Raw genomic sequence first — 24,640 nt, 5'->3', positions numbered from 1 at the left:
TTTCATTTGTTTACACAAGCCTCATCAATGTCCAAATGTGATCTTTAGATAAAAGAGAGACAGTGCAGTTCCTTAGCTAACCTTACCCCAAATCCCAAAAAGTTCTTTTTCAAGAGGCAACTGGACTTTCTGGTTTTTCTTTGAAGACTTTTTGCTTCTCATCCAGCTTCTTCGATGAGAAATGAAATGTCTTCAAAGAAAAACCAGAAAGTCCAGTTGTCTCTTGAAAAAGCACCTTTGGGACAATCATGACCTGGATGACTGAGAATCTCCATAGACACTTACCCCAAATCCCATTTTGTATGGTGCAAGACTGCTGATTATTCTTGCAAGGTGAAATAGACCAACTGCAAAATTTAAATGAGAATTCAAGTTCTAGCTGCATTTTTTTACTATTATTCAAAGAATTCTCCCATTACTTCTATCCTACTCCAATGTAATAATTTCCTAATAATAGTTATGCAAATATGAATAGAGCTGTACTTTTTTATGAAAAAGCTCAAGGAATTGGGATAAATATAATGAGTTAGAGTTTCTTTTATCAAACTGTCAGTTTGTTTTAGCTGTCAACCTTCATTTTTTCTTTACATACTTACGACACTGGTGATTTCTGTTGCATTGAATTCCCATATGATTTGCTGAATTCCAAAGTGCTTCTTAGTAACACGATTATAGACTTTCCTGTTCTTGAGGTTGATTAAGCTGCTTTATATTACTTTGACAATAGGACATGTCATCTTAATTTGTAAGGATCTTGTGAACTGAGTAAAATAATTGGTTAATGGTATTCATTGCATACCGTATGCCAAATCTATCATGGTTTGAGGCATATTTCATTTTGCTGTTATGTTTTTCTGTTTTCTTACAGCTCTGAACAAATATATACTGGTCTAGTAGTTAGAAAAAAGTCAATGAGTTCTTGTGATTAATGTATTGTCACTTGCAAAGTAAAACATTAATATCCAAGTTATGCTTTTACTATTTTTTAAATAAAAAGCTACATCTCAGGTACAGAAGGATTTTGTCAATGTTGTTTGAAAGCCACTTCCTATTTTCAGAAAATAGAATAGAAGCAAATTAATAACTTTTTTTTAAAAGTTTAAAGAATGGATCCAAGAAATTTTACACCAGGCAATGTGGAGATTTGACAAAACAAATATTAGCTAGCTCATATCTAGAAAAAGATCATTGATTATAAGATACAAGGTCTGTTTATAAGAATTAGTCAACTGTATTTCTTTAGATAGAATCAGTGTTGATTACAAAAAAGCATTTGAAAGAATCCTCTGTGACATTCTTTTGGACAAAGTGGTAAAATGTAGATTATCTGATATTATTTGATTTCTAAATCTGGTTAAATAATTATTTTTATGAAAAGTCTTGCATATCACTGGTTTTTGGTTTTTGGTTTTATTTTTGTAGAATCATTGTTTCTAGTACTATGAATTAAGTGAATAAGAGTATAAAAAGAGTGGTCAGTTGTTGGAAGGAACCATTACCATTGACACCCTGCAAGACAGAGACAAGATTCAAATATGTTGACAGGCTACAATACTAGGCTTGAAAACAAGGAAATATCCAACATGGATAAAATCATGTACCAATATAACAATCCTTGACTTCTTCAGAAGCTCTATCCCAGCAGTTTCACATACATGTTAATAATACATTAGACCTACTTCTCTAAAATATCATGTGGACTTCAAGATCACAGAACAAACATCATCACTGACCAGAGAGACTAACTCTCTGCAAGGAATAACATATCTTCTGCCACATATCTTCTAACTGTTTAATTTGCTGCAACATTATATATTCTCTGCATCAAGAATTACTAAAAGAAGTTCCAAAAATCTGAGAAAAAATACATCATTTCTCCCAAGTACCAAAGAATAAAGACCATCCACCAGAGATGCTAAGTTATCTTAATCTTATACTGTAAGATAGCAAAAGTGTGATTAAAATGATATGATTTAATTTAATTTGCACATGCTAAACTAATGTATGATTTGAATTGTGCATTTCTCTGAAACCAATTATGCCGTTCCAATTCAAACATTATGCACAAAAATATGCTAGGCAATATTGTATACAAAACAATAAATTAGAGAAAGATACATAGAAATAATAAATTGAAATAAATATAAATTCCTTTTATTAAGTTCTCTCATAACTCTTTCCTTCAATGAGTGAAATGGTATGAAATAATTAGAAACTTTTGTTTACTTTCTATTCTAGAATTATGAAGATATTTGTCTCTGAAAACACAAAGTCCTCTGGGCTAGCTTTATCATATCCACTTTTAAAATTATTTTTAAAATATGGAAATATGTTTCTTATTTTCAACATATATTATTCCATACTTTCCTCTCCAGAAAAGAAATTAAAAGCCATGTGGAAGTCCTTCATAGATCTTGATTTAATCTTTCTAACAGTGTCTTGGCTTCGTTATCGATATGAATTATGGGTTGGAATATGAGCTTGATTGATCTTTGTGCCTGGAAATTGAACGAATTAGTTGGCAATCCAGTGAATGATATCATTGAATTCCATTTAGCTTTGACTGTAACATACCTGAACAAATCAATAGAGCATCTTGTTCCAGTTTTTATATCATACCAAAAGGCCACTCTGCAGTAAAAATCATAGTTGCACTGGATGGCCTCTACTCTTTTCTGGATAACAGAAAATATTTATTTTAGTGTTCCATAATTCCTAGTATGTTACTTTTCTTGTATCATTCAAAGGTTACATTACGTAGCATAGTCTCACTGATTTCAAAATCTAGTTATGGATTTTATATTTTATAATAAGCGAGCAGTTAGCATTAAAATGTTTTGTTTTTCATAGCTTGTGTTACTTTACACTGAACTATACTTGGTTTCATTTTGTCATACAGGTTCAGTGTTCAGGATCATTTAAAAATCATTTTTCAGCCCAGCACTCTAAATAGAACATTATTGATATTTCCAATGTCTCCAGCTTGCTTTTGCGTGAGACTTTGAAAACAAAGATACTTGCTTCAAGGAAAAGAGGGCTTAGAAGCAGTCATATCAGGTTGCCCTCAACTTATGACCACACTTGGAACCAGAGTTTATGTTGCTAAACAAGATGTTTGTTAAGTGACGTATCCAATTTTTTGATATTTAAGTTAATCACTGCAAGTTATTAGGCAAATCTGTTTTCCCCCATTGGCTTTGCTTTCCCCATTGGCTTTGCTTTCTGGAAATCAGTGGGAAGGTCACCACAGATCACATGACCCCAGGACGCATCAAACATCATAAATACAAATTAGTTGCTAAGCACGTAAATTTTTATTACATGACTATAGGGATGCTACAACAGTCATAAGTATGGGGCTGGTTGTAAGTCACTTTTTTTCAGTGTTATTTTCAGTTGTAATTTGGAACAGTCACTAAACAAAGGATTGTAAGTCAAGGATTACCTTTATGTTGCATACTTTCGTGTTGCACAGATTTGCCAAGGTTTCAATGATATTGCTAATAGATAAGATAGACAAGTCCCCAAGTGCATTCAGGAATCATCTGCATTTAGCACTTTGATTGGATTGTCTTGACTGATTTTTAAACACAACACCCCCCTTCCCCATAAAGGCCAATAGCAGCCACCAGCATCAAACTGACTGAGGAGTATCTGTGTATAATATCAGAGTTACAACCAGCCCCTCTACTTTCTCATCAACGTCTCAAACTAAATATGAAATCTAGTATATGTCCTGCTGAATGATTCAGACCAAATAACAGGAGAGGCCGTTGATCATTATGTCAAAATGAAATCCTTAACCATTGCTAACTTGGCAATCTTAGTGTTGGCTGTGTTTTGTGTAGGAATTAATTTAATTATTTCTGACAACTGGATTTCAGTTGTAGATTTAATCACCACTTAGGAAATAGGTGCAAGTGTTGAACACAGTTGCAGAATATTCACAAATATTCAGTAAGACAAGATAGGCAAAGATAATTTTATTAAGTATATACTGATTAACAATACAGAAAAACTTAGAACAACAGAGTTCGAAGTGACATTGGATGTCTTCTAAATTCAATCCTTGCTCAAGCAGAAAATCCAACACCATTTCTTCTTAGAAGTCTCCAAAAGCACTCACAAATTCTAGAGGCAAGTCGTTCCATTGATTAATTGTTCTGTCAGGAAATTTCTCCTTAGTTCTAGGTTGCTTCTCTCTCTTGATTAGTTTCCACTCATTGCTTCTTGTCCTGCCTTAAGGTGTTTTGGAGAATAGGTTGACCTCTGTCTTCTTTGTGGCAGCTCCTTAGATATTGGAACACTACTATCGTGTCACCCCAATCCTTCTTTTCATTAAACTAGACATACCCAATTCCTGCAACCGTTCTTCATGTTTTAGCTTCCAGTCCCCTAGGTTTATAAAGCCCGTACGCTAAGATTTATTCAGGATTAGGTTTATGAAGTCTTGTTTCAAATAACTATAGATAAAAGGCAGACTATGCACATTGGGATGACTATTCCACTCAATTCCACAAATCAGAGGAAAGGAGCACCCCATAAGGGTATGTATATATAGTATGGTACACACCTCTCCAAAATATGCTCCTTAAAACAGTGCATATTAAGTGATCATGATGATAATGATTATCATAACGTGGCACTGTTTGTGATCAGTCTAAAAAGAATGATGGATAGGGTTAACCTTGAACATACACAAGAAAAGTATTCCTTTCTGCTGAAGAACAGGTTTGCCGAAAGAAGACATTGGTAACTACAAAAACAGAGAGAAAGAGATGCTAAAGATGCAAGTTATAGAAAAAATGATTAAAGGGTTGAAAAAGATAAGAAATAAAATATAAATATCTGTCTTTAACTGAATAGCATTAAATGCATGTTTGATAGAATCCAGATGGAGCTACAGCTTTCAAGTTACAAGCACAGACTGAAAAAGGCTGCAAAAAATAATGCATCTCCCAAGGATAACCAGGATATATTCAGGACATGAGCTTTCACCACAAGAACATGTCGGTCCTACATCCCTCTTGTCCTTTAACCTTCATGCCTGAGGGCTGCCAACCACAAGGGATTAAAAAAAAAAAAGTCTTCCACAAATTTTCAAATCTAAATCAAAATAGTCCAAAAGCAGCCGAGGAAACATCCATAAGCAAAACTACAAGGAGCAGACATTGTAATTTTTTTATAAGGGCAAAAGATAAAGAACATTGAACAAAAGAGGCAAGATAAAGTCTTTCAATTAAGGAGTCAAGCACAATGTGAAATCCAGAGTTGGATCATAAAATCCAATTACCTGTTCATATAGGAATCTATTACGCCAGATTAGGTACATAAAATTGTATAGGTATTGTGTCACAAGGAGATGCCAAAACAGAGTCCAGAAAACAAATGCAGCTCATCAGAAAGTAGATCATAACTAAGATCTCTAAACCCATAAACTTTCCAATAATTGTAACAGCCAAATTGCAATTCCTTACCAGTTACTATTTAAAATTTTGTTTTCTGATCATGCTTCAGTCTTTACTCTTTTCAATATCCTTAATCCTCTCATTCTAGCAAACCATAATTTAATAAGACCAGAAACATTTGGCAACTGTCCCAATTAAATCCCAACTCTTCTCCAATAATTGCAATGAAAATAGAGTTATCCACCTTAAGGGATGTCAAAAGAACCACTTTAAGGGTCACTCCCTTATCAGCAAGCCTACTAATGGTAAAATCATCACCTCTGGGAGCAAAAGTTAGGTTGAGAGCTAGAATTTCTCTCAGAGCAGACTTGTCAGTTATATCAACAATCTAAATTCACCCAGTTTTAAGATCAAAAACAGAGGCCAGAGCAACTGGGAAAAGCAGGAAAAAGAAGTTTCCTGTAGAGAAATATAGAGATGACCTGGGAGAAAGTATGTAGAGAGGGTTAGAAACACGCTTAAGATTGGAAAGCAAAACATGAGGGGGGAACTCAAATTGGCTCCACCCAAACTTCCTGGATTATAAGACAGTGAGGAGAGAAAATGTTGTCAGGCTTTCAAGATTCTGTTACTAATAAACTAGAGTTTCATTGAAACTTGCCAAGTCAATTTCCTAGTCTGATCCACCTTGAAGGATTGTCAAATTATATACAATGGGTAAAATAGAGAATTATCTGTTTATTCTAACAAAAAGCAATCAACCAGTGGTGGGATTCAATTTTTTTTACTACCAGTTCTGTGGGTGTGGCTTGGTGGGTGTGGCTTGGTGGGCGTGGCTTGGTGGGCGTGGCAGGGGAAGGATACTGTAAAATCTCCAGTCAGAGGTGGTATTTGCCGGTTCTCTGAACTACTCAAAATTTCCACTACCAGTTCTCCAGAACTGGTCAGAACCTGCTGAATACCACCTCTGCAACCAGCCATTTTAAGCATTTATATCTACTATGCAAGAAAGTTTCTTATTCTTGTACTATACTGTGTGTCTGAGGAGCTTCAGTGAATTTGAACCTAGGGACTTAGTCAAGCTATATCAAGAGTAGCATCTGAGAATTACACCCCCCTACCAGGGGTGGGATCCGACCGGTGTAACTACCGGTTCGGTGATTTTACATTTTGCTCCTGACGTGCGCTGCGCACACGTGTATATCATTGTCAGCTAGCTGCCTGGACAGCTGAGCAGCGCTGCGCGCACGTGCGCAGTGGTTGAAAAGCCATTTTTCCCCTGTTTTTTCAACTGCAGCTGTGTCACGCAAAGCAGCTGCAGTTGAAAAAAACAGGAAATAAAGGTCAGGTAAGAGCCCGGGCGGGCGGGCGGGCCAAAAGAGCAGCAGACAGGTTCTGCTACAGGTTCTATGTATGGTCTCTGTTTAATGCTCTTCAGAGCAACCGGCTCTACAGAGGTGGACAGAACCGGTAGAATCCCATCCCTGTCCCCCCCCACACCAAATTCTTGTTAAGAAACCTGAAATGGGCAATAATCCTTTCAAAGCCAGGGAACTGGCCGTTCGATCTTTATACAGAGATGTTCCACCTGGACAAGTCTTCAGTGCTCCTGGTCTTGAAAATATCAAGGGGAGTTGTTTGCATCAGCTCTTTTCCTAAAGAACAATAAATTTTTCATACCCACAGATTGGATGGTGGAGCCTTGACATATAGAAAAGCTATGTATGTCTTCTGTGGTTCTGATCCTGCAAACAACACTGGCAGGGACAGTTGCTACATTGACAGCAAGTCTCTCTTAAGGTTCACCAGTCACAAAGCAAATTCCTTTTATAGTAGCCAATAATAAATTGTTAGTAGACAAAACTGTTGAGGCAATCCCACAGATGTTCTGTTGGTTTGCCACAATCATAAACTGAAGGGTTGCCATAATAATTAGCTTTGCCTCATTTTCTAGAATGAGAAATCTTGACTGCCATTTGTAGTTTATGGTCACAAATTGCCTTTCTATATCTTACAGAGGGACCCAGTAATCCATTATGAAGTACATTAAAGAAAAAAAAATGCTAGTATTAAGTTGCAATAATGCCATTTATGGTACATTTCAGAGATTAATTCTAATTTTTCCCTTAACATAGATTTTCAGTTATATTGGTTCTCTTTTTCTTTACTTTTCCAATGTGTGTGTGTGTGTGTGTGTGTGTATTTGTGTGTGTGTGTGTGTGTGTGTGTGTATCTTATTATATCAGATTCATTTAGTAGGAGTTATTTCAAATGTTTCATAAGGAATTTTGGAATAAAAGCATGATTGCTCTCTTCATTTTTAATCAAGGTTATGCTTTTAATTGCTTGACTGAATTATGAAGAGCAGCTTTAAAAAATCTGTTTAACCAGTATTTAAAATATACTGTTTTATTTCTCTTATTCTCTCCCTGATTCTTACAGACTCACATCGGGAATTCCTTCACAGGCCTGCTTCTGGATATGTTCCAGAGGAGATCTGGAAGAAAGCTGGTAAGAATTGTTTAAAAACATGAGCATAGCAGTTGGCAGCTGTGTGTATTTGTTAATGCTTTGATATAAGGAATTTTAAAAAGAAAAAGAAAGAAAGGGATTGCAAATAAATCAGTTTCAATTCCTAATGCTTAGCTGGAATGGATCAGTACACAAAATAATTTTAATTACATCAGCATCTACGTCAGAAGGTAAGAGGATATCAACATAACACTAAAAGAAAAACGATACCCAGATTATATCACCTGTCCTTATGGAGAAGTCTAAATATTCTGCCTGTCCTGTACAAATACTATACAAATACAAAGGCAGATAGATAAACTCCACAAAGCATCCATACAAAATCTTTTTATTGGTTCATCAGGCATCTTGTCAACTCACATTTATGATGAGGTTCTTCTTAATGTGCAATCCTTTGCGTATCTGAATTGTGGTGTAGGAAGATAATAAGGTCTCAACCCCATGATGATTGAAGCAGCCGCATGGTATGGTGGTTTCAGGCAAGAGTGAAGGAGACCTCCCCCGACCCACCAAGGGTCAATTTAGTGACCAATCTGGATTACATATGTGACCACATGACATGGACTACATTTCCCAGGATACCTTAACTACATTTACCATGATGCATTCCCTTAAGGGGACAGCTCACAAATCCTAACTAACTATCCCAAATCCCATTAACTCTAAACTGTCTGGACAGCACACTAAATCTAATGCTTTTTATACATCATTATTCCAATGGTTGGCAGGTAATATCTGCTAATAAAGCCATTGTATTGTATGAGGAGATCTACATTATTATTTTTTTACTTACAGACTTTGTGTCATGCTCTGAGCTACAAATATTTGTATTTGCTTGACTGCAATCAAATCCATTGGCTAAATCCAAAGGAAATCCACCCTGGTAAATTGATGCTGATAAAGTTGAGAAATTAAATTTGGGGGATTGAAATTTTTTAAAGCCCATGATCTGGATCAGACAAGTATTCTCATCTTTTTACCAGTTATTGTTGATCACCCACATCCCCAAACATTTCCCATATTACACTTCCCACTATTTATCATCATACAAGAATGAGTGTAGCAATGAGTAAATATAACAGATAATCAGGGTTGGAAGGGACCTCGTAGGTCATCTAGTACAACCCCCTGCCCAAGTGGGAGACCCTACACCATTTCTGACAAATGGCAGTCCAATCTCTTCTTAGAAGTCTCAAGTGATGGTGCTCCACAACTTCTGAGGGCAAGCTGTTCCATGGGTTGATTGTCTCACTGTTAGAAAGTTTCTCCTTATTTCCAGGTTAAATCTCTCCTTGTTCAATTTCCATCCATTATTCCTTGTCTGGCCTACAGGCACTTTAGAAAATAGCTTGACCACTTCCTCTCTGTGGCAGCCCCTCAAATATTGGAAGACTGCTATCATGTCTCCCCTGGTCCTTCTCTTCACTAGACTAGCCATGCCCAGTTTCTGTAACCATTCTTCATAGGTTTTAGTCTCCAATCCCCTAATCATCCTGGTTGCTCTTCTCTGTACTTTTTCTAGAGTCTCAACATCTTTTTTTATAATGTCGTGACCAAAACTGGATGCAGTACTCTAGGTGTGGTCTTACTAAGGCTTTATAGAGTGGTATTAGTACTTCCCTTGATCTTGATTGTATCCCTCTGTTAAAACAATTTAGGATTGCATTAGCTTTTTTGGCTGCTGCTGCAAACTGCTGGCTCATATTTAGCTGGTTGTCCACTAAGACTCCAAGATCCCTCTCACAGTTACTGCTATTGAGCCTGGTTTCACCCAGTCTATATGTGTACTTTTGGTTTTTCTTGCCTAAGTGTAGGACTTTACTTTTCTCTACACCGAATTTCATTTCGTTAGATATCGCCCAGTGTTCTAGTCTGTTAAGATCCATTGAGTAGGAAGAGGGGTTCCACCATACTAAACAAAGGCAAGGATTGGGAAGTTTTGGTGGAACTTTATTTATTTAGTTAGCGTATGGCATGTGTTAGCTAGGGATCACCGAAGTGGCTGGCTGCTGTTGTGAAAGGAATTTTTTCGAGCGGTGTTATCTTTACCCGAGGTACACTTCAATGCTGGTAGGCATTCGGGAGAGTCTCCTTTTTTGTCCCTGCACAGTTTATTCGCTCACAGGAATCAAACCGCACTGAGCTGCTGACCTCAGTGGTGCGCAAGCCCAGCATCTTACCACATGAGCCACCACAGCCCTGATGCAAGGAACTACTTGCAAGGAAGAGATTTCTCATTTTCTCATTGTTGAATGGATCAAGACATGAAATTGTTTCTGGGTTTTTGTGAATGAAAAGAATTCATTTTTTGGCCAGGCCAAGAAAACTTTAGAATATCTCCCCATTTCTACTTTTGTGTTGGATACTTCCTGTGCTTTCTACATGCTAGCACAAAAATTGCCACAAATGTCCCTTTTATTAGACTATTACCCTTTTTTAAAGATATATTTAGCATATTCACCTGAAGTTTTGGTTCAGAACCACAATAAACAAGACCCTAGGTTTATATGTTGGTTGATTTCTAATAAATATTAATTGATAATAATTATTACTGCTTTGGTAATATTTTGCAGTACTGTTTGCTTATAAAACTCTAAGCTCCAAGGGCAAGCACTAATATTTGTAATTTTTTCAGGTTACACAAAATATTATAAAATAGAAATATGATTGTTAATTACACATAAAAGAGCCTGTAATCACGTTCATTTCTTCTTTTTAAAAACGTTTGTAAAGACAATAATATGATTTTCATTTGTGGGTTTGTCTTCATGTATTTCTTTTTCAAGGGATCTGAAAATGTTTGCAGTTGGTAATAAATATTCAAACATCTTGCAAATGTCCTACCAATTCTCTTTGCTGATCTTTGTATGCCGGTGGGACTAGAATAGGAATGCATAATTTAAATATAAATTGCCTTATTTGCATATACAATTAGTCAAGCTGCAGCTTTAATCGTAAGCAAAAATTATTGTCCTGTTGCCACTTACACAGAATAGTAATTCACCTTGAATATTCAAAATAAATGAATCTTGACTTGCATAGCCTCCAAATATTTACGGGAGGGTAAAGTGAAGACATATTTTAAGTTTCATAAACTTAGCATTTTTCCTCTCTAGGCACAATATCAATATTTATCTTAACATATTTTAAAAGAGGGTGAGATATTAATAACCATGTGTTCTAGACACAGAAGGTGCCACATGTAATGCATGATAACTATTTAGAATTATCAGATGGATCAATACTTTTCATTAAAGCTAGTAGAGAATTATAGTTCCAAAAACTTATTCCAGTTTTTGGTATAATTTTTCTACACATTCCTATTGATTAGGTTACTTCAGTGAATAAACAACATTTTTATGAAAAAAAAAACATTTTTAGAGTGAAAAGATCGATAAAGGGAAGGCATCTGCCCCTTACACTTCACAGAGGAAGGTTCTACATCTGGCAATTTCCTACTCTGAACAATATGGACAGCTTGATTAATTGAATATATTGTATTGCCTTCAGACACACTAATGTAACATAACTGCCTGCACACTACTACAGAAGATATGTTAACATTTTTGGTTTATTAAGCTGATAAATATTTATTCAAATTGGTCACGAAATATCTTACATTTTCTGCCATTTAGGAGAAGTGATAGTTCTATTGGATGGATGGATGGATGGATGGATGGATGGATGGATGGATGGATGGATGGATAGATAGATAGATAGATAGATAGATAGATAGATAGATAGATAGATAGATAGATAGATGATAGATGATAGATACTTTCTGAATCAAGAATGTAGCCAGGATTTTAAAACTTATGTAAATCATGTCATATATCCAAGTAGAATTTAATGTGGGCTTTTGGAATATCACATATAAAAATCAGACTTCTATTGACTCAAAGACAAGTTTCAAATGCAGTTGATGATGAAATGGAACATTTTGATGTTCTTCAGCCAAAATGTTTCTCAGTCTAATGTTTCTTAGTCTATGCAGTTAATGAGTGTAGTTATATGCTTATCTTCATACATGTAGGTCTCATTGAATCCATTGAGACTTAATTTCTAATAAGAATTCCTAAGGTTGTGGCCTTAAACTCAGATAAGTTTAAGAATACAATAGCATCAGATAAGGAGAATTAAATTTATAGTACTGGAAAATAATGTACATCTCACCATAACCACTGAGTTTTTGTAACTCAAATATTTTTATTTTACAGTTAAACATTTTTATTAGAAATCTTATGTATTTAATTAAACAGAACATTTAATTAAGGTGCTTCTTAAGTGGGTGAAACAATTAAGTGCAAATACTTGAATGAAACATGTCATAATTAGTTTTAATAGAGTGTTAATTGGTACTACATTTGCCAAGTTAATAATTAGTGCTTATTAAATTTTCAATTAATCATTGTCATTTTGCTTTGAATAAAGATGAAAATTAGATACACTAAATCAGAGGGAGGATAGTTTCCTTGTTAATTAGAGTAGTTAGTGTTATTTTTTAAAATCACTTGTTTCAGTTGTCAGTTGAATACATGAAATCTTCCACCTCTCAAAACCCAGTCAGCTCTTTGATGACAAATTATGTTATATACTGTGAAAAAGAATATTGCATTATGGTAATTTTTGCTAGCTAATTTAAATGGAAGACATGATAACTCTTTGCATTGTTCTAAAACACTGATTTCTAGAAGGATATTTGAAGAAAAAAACCATTAACACCATTGAGTTCAACCACCACCAAAGTCCCATAAAACTGTTTTAACTGTGAAATCTGAACTTGTACCAATTTTGTTCTTTTTTGTTCTACCAAGCCTCTGCGGTGTAAGTACTGTATTTGAAATCAGAGTTAGAGGAAATTTCTAAAAAACTGTTGCTGTATTTACCCAAATTTCTATGACGTTTTTGTACCATTTCTGTGTTCTGTTGTCACCTGGGTCTATGTTAGGGTTAATTACTCATTTTCGATTTCTTTGTTCCTCCAATAATGTCCTCCAATATGGTGGACACCCACCATGTCCTCTTTTCATGTTGATTATAGATCTGCATTTCTACAGCAAAGATTTGTGCATCAAAATTTATTATGATAGCTTTGTGAATATTACCTCTCTGATACCATCCCCAGCATAGACACTCCCATGGGACCCCAATATACTAGAAAGCTGGAAATACGTTCTATTGTTTAGTAGCTGGTATCATGTGCTCTTTGAATTTAAGGACATTTACCCAAATATAGAATATTTGCATTACATAGATAAGTAGCTTCTATAATCTAACTGTGTTTGTGCATAAAAATCAGTTGTTTTTTTATCTTGCTCCTGCTGTACCAAGAGAAATTTCTTATTTTGTTTACAGAGGAAGCAGTCAATGAAGTAAAACGGCAAGCAATGACCGAGTTGCAGAAGGCAGTGTCAGAGGCAGAACGGAAAGCCCATGATATGATTACTTCAGAGAGAGCTAAAATGGAGCGCACAGTGGCAGAGGCCAAACGACAGGCTGCAGAGGATGCATTAAGTGTGATCAATCAGCAAGAGGATTCTAGTGAGGTGAGAATTTTGTGATGAAGAATAAGGCCATATCTGTGTCCAAAAAGTTTGGGCACAATAATAAGTAAAAAGTAAATAATACATTTATCAGAACTGGCAATGAAAGTTTTAGTGAATCTATAAATTATCAGGAACTTTCTAGTCTATAGAAGAAAGAGATGATGATGATTCTTCCTGATCATTGAGTAACTTTAAAAACTACACATCCCAGCATTCATGTGTGTATGAAGTAAAATGCAGAGCTTTAACTATTCTTAGTTTTCCTCATTTTCTTCTTCACCCTCTTTTGAACTTGGCTATCATAGAAAAAGAAAGGAAAGCAGAGAAGACAGAGCTGACAGGACTTCCAAAAGGAGAGTTCCTTTGTATATTATCCTCCTTGACAGATTAGATAATGTTGCGGTAATAAATCGGATCAATTTTATTTTTTGAATATGTTTAAAGCTGAGAGCCAATTTGGTCTAGCGGTTTAGGAACTGGACTTGGAGTAGGGAGACGTCAGTTATAATACTCTCTTAGGCACAAAAGTGAATATTGTGATTTTGGGCCAGTTGTTCTCTCTCAGCCCCAGGAAGAAGGTAGTGGCCAGCCATTTCTGAAATTAAGTCACTGTACACAGTCTTAGATGCCCTAGGTTCATATGAGTTAACATATAACAAGCCAAAACATTCCTTTGTTTGTTATAATTGACAGAGATATCTCCTAACTCTTGTACTTTACATTCTATTCACTGGGGTGAATTTTGAAATATTTCAAAGTTTAATCCAATTTGATGTAGTAGTTAAGGCTTTATTAGGCTAAAAACCAGAAGACCCTGAATTCTAGTTCTGCATTGGGCATGAAATCAGCTGGGTAACCCTTGGACCACTCACTTTTTCTCTAAGAAGGAGGCAATTTCAAACCACTTTTGAAAAAACTTGCCAAGAAAATTGCAGGGATTTTCCAGATAGTCTCTGAGAATTGGACATTATGGAAGAAAAAAAATGCAAACTACAAATTGTACAGTAAGATAAAGTTATCCATTATCAATATGTCAGCCTGAGATTGCAATGTTGTGTGCATACTTATTATGGAGTAATCCCACTAAGTCAATGAAACAGTATTTTGAAGTAAGGATATTTTGAATTCTCCAATGCAGATATTAAAATAGTTTTAAAAGTATTTAGATCATATTTATTGAGCTCATGTTTTCCTTCTGATTTCATGTATTCCACAGTGTATTAAAAGAAGTCACTGCAAATGCTACTCTAAATTTCCACGTTTTATTTTGTGATTGCATGCTGGTTCCTCCATAATGTAGATAGGATGGACATATTTATAGGCATAATGAATAATAAAAGAATGGGGATGGAATATCATTTTGTGGCAACAGTTACATTAACATTAAAAAAAATCTCACTTGATAAATAAATATTAGAAGTGTAATCTTATATTGGTGATTTCTAACTAGTTTTCAGTTATATTTAAATTGTATATAATAGTTAAAACAATTCCACAAATAGATTGCATTTCAACTCCTTTCCAACAAATAGAAAGGGTATATGTTTCAGTAGAAAATAAATCATTTTGTATAAGTATACTGGAAATCTATTTTAGTATACTTGTATGATCAATAAAGAATGAGGTTTTTAGAATGCAAACAAAATGTGTTATCAGGTTTGTAACATCCTTTTCTGAACTGGAACCTATTATTTCAACTGCAGGATTTTCTGTAAAGGGAATGGTGAGAAAACAGCATCTGGCAGAAGAAAACAGATTCAAAGAGCAACAAAGAGTATATTAGGGACAATGATGATAAACCTTAGTTCAGGCTGGAAGATGTCAGTGAAAGCTTTTGGGGGGCACATATGGCACCATATATAAAAGGAAGTAAGAATACAGAGGGAGGATCATATATTCTGTTGCAAATCCAAGTGTTTTGGATAAAATGAATTCTTGTGTCTTTCAGAGAAAAAAGAAATATTAAAATCCATGCGGAAAGGGAAGTCTTGATTAAGCCTGCCCCAATAAACAGATGCTAAGTATAATTTCTTTCAGCTTAACATTGATGGGAGCTTTTGTTTATGGTCTTTCTTTTTATCATATCTTTTTACATGTACCAACATTTTTGTGAGCGTAGTTTTCAATAATTTTTCAATACTAAATTAAGATGTTGATAAGATATCTTAATTTAGTATTTAAAAATTATGTGAAATATTTCACACAATTTATCTATTTTGAAATATTTACACAATTTTAATTATTCTAAGCATGGTGTTTAATATGTGTAGCAAGTTGGTAACATCTAGAGTGATTTAGGTGCAAAAATTCCAATTAAGTTCTTGCTCCATGTTGAAAGAAGTGGCAAAAATCACAGGCAAAATCTACAGCGTGGAGTAATACACATCCATTATTTAAGGGAGAGTAAGATTTTAATTGGTCCCAGGCATCATCAGAGATGAAAGGCTATTGGGAAATGACTAGATGCCCAGAGTTTCAACTTAATGTGTAGCAGATGAATGAAGAAGAGACATAAGGAATTGATTTACAACATCTGAAAGTTTCCTAAAAAAAAACAAAAAAACCCTAAGAATAAATGTGTGTCTGTTTGTGTGCCTGTGTATGAAAGAGAAATGTCATTCTTAGCAAATCTTTTGCAGAATTAAATTTGATATAAATTAAAATGTATTGGCATTATGTACTTCACTTATGTCAAGGCAGTTTGTTTGTGAATGTGATCTTTAAACGGTCGCAACTATTCCAATATGTTGAAAATACAAATTCCAGAATCTCCAGCCAACAGAGACATCAGGGAAATGCAGACTAAATAGTTCCAGAGGGCTCAAGGTCAGGGAAAGCTGAATTATTATCCTAGCTTGAGACAGAGAGAGAGGAGTAGATATAATGTATATTTTGTTATGCGAAGATAACCCGTGGGGAATATAGTGGTTAAGATTTTGAAATTGTAATTCACCTTCAACCAAAGAACCTACTTAATAACTGGACCTTTGGTCTCTCTCTTTCCCTCAGGCCAACCCACTTCACAGGGTTGTTGTTGCAAGGATAAAATGTAAACCCTGTTTAACAAGATTTGAGCTCTTGGAGGAGAGATGAGATATATATCTCATAAATTGTCACATGCTATTATCAAAAAGGAGGATAGTCTGATGCTTCAGTACTGCAGTCTTTTTGAAAAGCATTTAATTTTCTCAATGTCTTTAAAAGCTCAGCCTCTTTGGGAAGAACAAGATATTTCAAATAGCCTGATGCCAAGGCATGGAACTCATAAACAGCTGTAATAACTGTCACCAAAAGCAGACCAAGTAGCCAGGGAATCCCTTTTAGCAAGAAGCTAAAGGTGTTCCCTAAAAATGTTTGTGGTTAATAATATGTCCCAAAGATGCTTTTTCAAAAGGCAACTGAAGATTTTCTTTGTTTTTCCTTGAAGACATTTCGCTTCTCATCCAAGAAGTTTCTTTAGTTCTTAATAATATGGTTAATAATACGGTTGTAGCATTTGGAATCAACTGAAGTGGTAGACACTTTCAGAACTAAGATTATGCTGTAATAGTAAGATGAAACAAAAATATTTTTCAGCAGAGCCTGGGTATATCCAAACATAAGCAAAGACAGTGCAATAGGCTTTGTTATGCAAACATACCCCAAGCATTCACTAAATCCAGGACAGAATCCAGAAGCAATTATGGTTTGAAGTAATAAAAAAGTCTGGAGAGGAATATACTGAACAGTATTGGTATAAAGTCAATCTAGTTGGATTTCTTTGACATTTCTCTTATCTCCTACCTATAATTTATTTGACTTAATATTTCTTACTCTTTTCCTGTGCTTTGAATAACATTGGTTACTTCAGAAGTGAATGTCCTGGGTATATGTGTATGATGTAAAAATGAATATTGTAAAGACTGGAATCATTACTACAGAGTTGCAACTATAGGTAAAGCAAAATAACGTTGTGAATAGGTTTTAATGGGAGCACTCATGCTCTTAAGCTTTTTCTCTCTGCATTAATTCCAACTGCATCATGGAAGATAGACAGAACATCATTGTTTATCAAGGGTTTTTAAGAAATCATAGATCAGTTCCAGCAAAAGTTAAGCACATTTTAGTGCCATTAACATTGATTGAAGCATATGTTTATAAATAGGACTTGGTATCTATACATTTATAGGTAGTACTTCAGTGTTCTATATATACTTTCTCATATTCACATCCAAGGAGGCTTAGACTACAGTCAACAGCACAGACCTTAATAGACAGGCAGGGCTTAGCAGAAGAAAAATGTTTACTAATACAGTTACTTTAGACAGCTATGAGACGGTACATGATTAGACAATGATTGCAGGTACGATTTAGCATCTCTAGGCACTGAGGGCAAAACTATGATTTAAGACCCAGAAAGGGGGCATGCAAAGTGATAGAAATTTTTGCCTTCACAATGCCCTGATTGGCCACTGTGTCAAAATTTGAGAACCTTTTGCTAGGAGCACTAAACTACTCTTCTTTAGGAGAAATAACTAGTGAAGAACAAGAAATGCCTCTCTTCTCACTTATTGCCATAAAATAACACTTCCTGAATATTGGTCCCTTAGAGATATATCAGAAGCCAAAGAGAACAGGATTAGTATATATTTCCTTTTTACTTTTCATATTGCTTCAAGCTACAATCTATAATTTCATCCAAGTATTGAATAACTATGCCCTGCTAGATTATAGCCTCAATATGTTTTTACCAAGGCTTCAAATCAATTGACTAATAGCATTAAGCTTGTTTTTTTTTTTAAAAAAAATTGCCTACTAATGTAGCTGTGCATACAATAAAATAGATTTGCTATCCAATGTGCAGTATTAGTTATTACAGAAATAATAAAAGGTGGGGTTAAAAAATCTAAAAAACCTGGGAGACCCTGAGTTCTATTACCACCTTAGGTGAAAAGCCAGCTGAGTGATCTTGGGCCAGTTGCTTCTTTCAGCCCTAGGAAAGAAGCAATAGCAAACCACTTCTTAAAAATCCTGGTAAGAAAACTTCAGGGACTTGTCCAGGCAATGTCTGAGAATCAGGCTAGATTGAATGGAAGAAAAAAAAAGAAACTCAAGCATTATACAAGCAGATACCTCTGTGGAAACCATGTGTCTCCTACAACCCAACAGAAAATGGCCCCAACAGGGCCCAGTGAATGGGAAGGGAGATGTTCATCTGCAGAACCACAAGTGGCCAATGGATGTTGGATAGATTCCATTTTGACAGTGTCATCAAGCACATCATTTATTAAGGATGCTAGATATTATCCACACCTAAAATTATGACAGGAGAAGAAGGAAAACACTAAAACTGAAACAGCTAAATATGATATTAAGCTTCTTCAGCTGTAGGATGGCAATGAGATGAAGAAAATGTTACCAGGCTATGCCATACAAAAACAGTTGCCAGGGCATATTTGCGCCTATTAGAGGGACATGAGAATATCCCTAATTGTCTCTCCAACCCAATATTGTCAAACTGGTTTGGAGTAGCTCTTCAGTTTCACATGCCAAGTTCTTTACCATTCCTGGTCCATGGCCCTTTTAACTGAAGTTGCCAAGGAGTCTGTCTTTACAAGGAGACCCTGGAAATTTTAGATGCAGAACTTTCAACATTGTTGTTACTCTAAATCCACTCAAGTGATGGTTTCTAGCAGAGAGTGTTGATGTGGGAAGTCTCCTCGGAGACATAAAACTGATTGGTAATGACTAGCGTTGTCTCCTCCTTTCTCTGATATTTTCATGAAGTTTCTGCTTTGGCCCCAATAAAATAATACACGCTCTACAGCTGCAATATTTGATGGGTTGCAAAACTGGGCTTCAAACTAAACTCAGCAAAATCTATTGGAAATGTCCCATTTTATAATTTTTCATCATGATAATCCTCTCCCCATGAAATAATTGTAAAACTACAGTGAACTATCCTCCAATCCTCAGAATGAACCTGAAACCATGGATAGTGAATCAAAACCAACTGATGGCAGACAAGGAGCCTATGTTCCTTGCAATTGAACCACCAAAAACATCTGTTTCTCTGTGTTAGTAATTCCACTTTTTAAGAAGAGTTTTTAAAAGATGGGAACAATTTCTGCAAATACCAAAAAAAAGCACCTAACCCCTAACTCATGCATTTGTAATTACCTGGTTTAGTCTGCACACTTCCTCAGTATGAGTTTAGCTAGAAATGCTGCATACATCTGAATTCAATCTATCAAAGAGAAAGAGAAAGGAAAAGAGGTATGAGTACTGGACACTTAACTATTCTTGCATCTGCCAAAACATTCCTGTGCCAAAAAAGAGAGAAAGAGAGTATATCCTACACTAGAACTGTTTTCTAAAGAAGCCACTTGACTCCAATTAAATGTTTAATTTCCTTAGAACAGTATTTTGGACTTAGGCCTTTGTTCTTCCTGGTAATTGGGATTTCTGTTGTAGTTTAGGAATTTCACTTATCTGCTGGCTTTGCTCCAGTGATCCAGCTGGCACAGTAAAGCTGGAGGGAAAGGAGCAACAGGCATCCTTTTGGTGGTTTTCTATTTGGCAGGGAATAGAAATGTAAGATGCCATCAGCTGGCTATGTGCTTAACAAGGAATTCTTGTACTTTGGGATGAAATGTAGACAGGGACAGAATTTCAGTATCTTAAGCACAACTTTTTGAATGGAAAAAAGGAGATTTGAACCATATATCCTTGCTTGTTATCCCACAGTGAAAATCTATTGATGGTGCATCAATACAGGGAGGCCAGAAAAATCCAACATACTAATATAATTTCTGAAATTTTGGAGTGGTTTTTCCCCACTTGAGTTCAGGAGGAACAACTATACTTGTATGTTTAGAATTGAAAATGTTATGAATCATAAGCTATCTTGTGAGTGTATCTTATGAGTATTATTTAAATTATAATACATTCAATTTATACAGCTACCATCATAAAGTAGAATTTGGAGTATTAAATTAATAATGAAAAGCAATAACATACATTCTAAATATAGGACCATATAGTTGGTCCAGGGAACGTAAAAAGACTTAAGCCTGGTGCTTACCAAATTTGGTACCAATAAACATCCGTTTGAAGATTTCTTCAAATGCCAATGTTGGATTTTCTTTCTTAATCTGGTTAAATGTCAGAGTTTGGACTATTTGAAGAATAGCCTTAAGTTATAAAGTTAACATTTTAATGAGTGGAAGAGTTACAAACAGAGTCCTAATTTCTACTACCCAGACTTTCAGTTTCTAAATGCATGTAATATAAGGCCCAAAACCAAGAATGGGATTTGGTGATTCTTACAAACTGATTTTTTAAAAAAATTCACATCTATTATACACTACATTGTTTCCCTGAAAATAAGACACAAGTAGAAAATAAGTCTTAGCATGATTTTTCAGGATGCTTATAATATAAGCCCCACCCCAAAAGTAAGCCCCAGTTAAGATCATCTGCATTTAATACTGTATTTCCCCCAAAATAAGACTTACCTGAAAAATAAGCCCTAACAAGTCTTTTGGAGCAAAAATTAATATAAAACCTGGTCTTATTTTCAGGGAAACACGGGTACAGACATAACCTTGTCAGACTGACAATTCTATTATAGAGTCTTAAGACAACTTTCTGCCATTGGCTCGACACCACCTCCTTACCCGAGCTGTCATGCCCCCACCAATTTATCATGGGGCAACTCGCCATGGAACAATTCCTTTTATTAGTTACATCAGTCTAAAGTAATGTAATGGGAGAATGCCAGAGGTGAGAGGAGCCTTCTGCTCCTCCTCTGTAGCTGGGACTGTGGGGGGAAAAGCAGGACAAAATGGGGATGGGAAGAGGGAGTCGTTCCCCTCAACCAGAAGAAAAATCATTTGGGAGAGAGTCTCGCAGATTTAAGGGGTATTGGTCAGAGAGGGTAAGCCAGATTAAGGAAGAAGAGAGGAAGAGAGTGGAGGAGGAGAGGGTGGTTCCCCTGGCTTCCAGCCTTCTCCTGTGTTGAGTTGCCTGCAGTGACCCAGCAGTGACAACCCAGCTGTGGTGAGTTTTTCTATGGTGTCTATCATATGCATCTGCAATACACGCTTTGAGCAATTAGGGAGAGTTTGCCTTCACACTCTTTCATATGTAGCATCCAGACTGAAAGTTTCTTACTCCTCTGGAATGCGCCTCCTTACTACATGCCATCATATCTGGACGGCATACAAAGTGCTTTTCCCTTTCTGCAGTGTTTCTCAACCTTGGCAACTTTGAAAACTTGGGGATTTCAAATCCCAGAATTCCCCAGCCATCCAGCTGAGATCCACAGGTCTTAAAGTTGCCAAGGTTGAGAAACGTTGGGTTAGAATAAGCAATTAGGTCACCGTGACTAAATTCTGCTACCAATCATCATCAGCCAGCAGTGAGCCTATCTTCTTTAATATCTCTCCTTTAAATTAAAACAGTTGCTGGTGCTTTTAAACTGCAAAAAATTCTTTTTTATATATCCAATCTTCATGAGCACCATGTTGTCTGAATTTTGGTGAGCTAAATGAGAGAAAAATGAACTTGATAGTGAAGAAGCCTTTCCCTCCCCCTTGCACACACCTTTTGGGGGGATTAGCAATGAGATATTTTGGCTTTCTTTTGGGCAGTTGTCTTATGTAGCTTAGGACTGTTGTAAAAGTACCTGAGGGCAGGACAAGAAGCAATGGGTGGAAACTAATCAAGGAAAGAAGCAACTTAGAACTAAGGAGACATTTCCTGACAGTTAGAACAATTAATCAGTGGATCAGCTTGCCTCCAGAAGTTGTGAATGCTCCAACACTGGAAGTTTTAAAAAAGATGTCGGATAACCATTTGTCTGGTTTCCTGTCTAAGCAGGGGGTTGGACTAGAAGACCTCCAAGATCCCTTTCAACTCTGTTATTCTATTCTATTGTATTCTTAAAATCTAATTCTCCTGTTAGAGTCATGAAAACCATGATTTCTGTGTTAATCTGTAGCGAATACCTTCCTTTTATACAGCAGTTAGTTGTGAAGTCTTAGTTAGACCAAGAACATTACAGGAAATCCTTGTCTTATGACCAATTGCTTAATGTTATGCCAACCTCCCTGGGCTACTTAAACCCAAATTTGAAATTACAGCAGCCACTCGGTCCTCCATGATCAAGTAATAGCATGTTGGACACCCAGCATCCAGCACACATTGAGGACCATTTGAATCATTCCCACAGTCACATGACCACAAGTTACAATGTTTTTTTTGCCAGAAACAGGCATTTAATTCTGGTTTCCAGCAAAAACAAAAAAAAACCTCTCCACCCATTGCAGACAGTGGATTCGCTTAATGGCTCTCACAAAAAAGGTCTTAAAATCAGACACGTTCATATGATAATCCACTTAACAAGCAGCACAATTTATGACCATAATTCTGGGCTCAGTTACAGTTGTAAGTCAAGGACTATCTGTAGTGTACACCCTGTTGAGACAACTTCTGGAGTCGTTTTTCATGAGGAAATTATTCGATGCCTCTCTTTCTTAAGTGCGCTGCCTCCTGGCTTCTGCAGGAAGGCATAATATAGTGATACCTTGTTTTAGTGGATTAATTTTATTCCAGAATGTCCATTGAATGAGGAAAATGTAGTCCACTGCGTGCAAAATTGATTGCATCAAGATCTGGTATACGGAGGTTTTTATAGAGGTATAACATTGTGATGCATTTGTGAAATATTTCCCTTGACAAGTTATTTTCTAATGCTGAGGATTGCTGCAATCAAACTGAATCTTCATATCTTCACTATGCTACATAAATACAATGAGGCCTTTACAAAACTCCAGAAAACTCTTATCATTGTGTGATGGTAGTCATAGCAGCTACCAGTAGTTAACTGGCTTTTTCTGATCTCAGAAGGTTAAGCAGGGTTGGTCCTAGAATAGTCACCACAACTTCCTAGGAAAAACAGGGAAGTTGAAAAAGATCCTGGAAGAGGTGAAAGACAATAGTATGAGTGTATCCAGGTATCTACTAGAAATCCACCTTGACTCATAATACATGGATTTTTTTTAAATTTGCTTTTGTGCTTCCCTTAACATTTTGAGCCAAGCATACCTCAAAGCTTAATTCTATCTTAAATCTTCCCCCATTTAATGATTATGACTGGAGCATTGCTTGGGTATTTAGTGAGATCCAAAACTGTTGGTTTCAAGGAGGAGTTTCTTAAAACCAATGCATTTCCTTTCTAAAGGTTAGATATCAGTGGTTTCTGACCATTATTACTGTTTTTTAATTGGATCAGCTGTAGTGGAATTGATTTATAAGTCATAAAAATGCACCAGCCGCAGTTTACCAAATCTTATGTGCTATAGTGGCAAGTGTTCTAAAGGAGACCCTAGCTTTGGCCTGTCAAATGGCCAAGATTTGGATATGTTGGATATTCCACTGTGTAGTAAAAAACTGGTTTGAAGTTTTCTCCTTCCCTCGCACAATTTCTCAAAATAGATAGCTTCGTACTCATTCTACCCATAGAATTTCTCACCAATTTTTTTTATATCCTTTGTTCTTTTCACCCCATCTCTCTATGCAGAGTTGCTGGAACTGTGGCCGTAAAGCCAGCGAAACTTGCAGTGGTTGCAATACTGCACGTTACTGTGGCTCATTTTGCCAACATAAAGACTGGGAGAAACATCACCACCTCTGTGGACAGACTCTACAGGCCCAGCCACAAGGGGAGACACCAGCAGTCAGCTCCTCTGCAACACCGAATAGTGGAGCCAGGAGCCCCATCGACACCCCACCAGCAGCTACTCCCAGGTCAAACACCCCTGGAACTCCAAGCACCATAGAGTCAACTCCTCGCTAAGACTGAACTTTAAAATACTTAAAGACAAATACAAAACAAAACAAAATCCTCATCCTCAGATACTCAAAGGTTTCTGCTGAACTTTCACATTTCAATATTATAAAAGAAATTATACTGTATCTTGAGGTAGAAGCAAAACCCAGAAGGCCAGTAACGGGTCATAATGACTTATTCTGGATAACAAAGATATCTTTTCTTTAGGAAACAGAGAAGATTGAACATACACACAATGATAGATTTGACCTCCTCCCTGTTATTTTCCAGTAGCTGGGATTTTAAACTAGGTGACCTCATTAACACAATGCTTTACCAAA

The 24,640-nt window shown here is 36.1% G+C and overlaps 1 protein-coding gene across 10 annotated transcripts in view; it reads left to right on the top strand.

Annotated features, from left to right (window-relative positions):
* RUNX1T1 (RUNX1 partner transcriptional co-repressor 1) overlaps positions 1-24,640 on the top strand; it is a 148,297-nt gene that overhangs the window by 119,112 nt on the left and 4,545 nt on the right. For 5 of the 10 annotated variants that reach the window (XM_026690952.2, XM_026690946.2, XM_087961992.1 and 2 more), the window contains 3 exons: positions 7,851-7,919; positions 13,296-13,486; positions 24,051-24,640. The exon at positions 24,051-24,640 is cut by the window's right edge and continues 4,545 nt beyond it. In XM_026690952.2, coding sequence (XP_026546737.1) covers positions 7,851-7,919; positions 13,296-13,486; positions 24,051-24,326 — 536 coding nt within the window. In that variant the 3' untranslated portion in view covers positions 24,327-24,640. Of the gene's footprint in view, positions 1-7,850; positions 7,920-13,295; positions 13,487-15,189; positions 22,985-24,050 lie in introns of those variants that run through there. The other 5 variants (XM_026690960.2, XM_087961995.1, XM_087961993.1 and 2 more) reach the window with 3 other exon arrangements.

This window comes from Notechis scutatus, chromosome 3 (assembly GCF_049901735.1).
Source record: "Notechis scutatus isolate UNSWTSFEM ecotype Mainland chromosome 3, rNotScu1.2, whole genome shotgun sequence".
NCBI classification, from domain to species: domain Eukaryota; kingdom Metazoa; phylum Chordata; class Lepidosauria; order Squamata; family Elapidae; genus Notechis; species Notechis scutatus.
The sequence above is the reverse complement of the archived record's forward strand: the minus strand, read 5'-3'. Positions and strand labels throughout refer to the sequence as shown.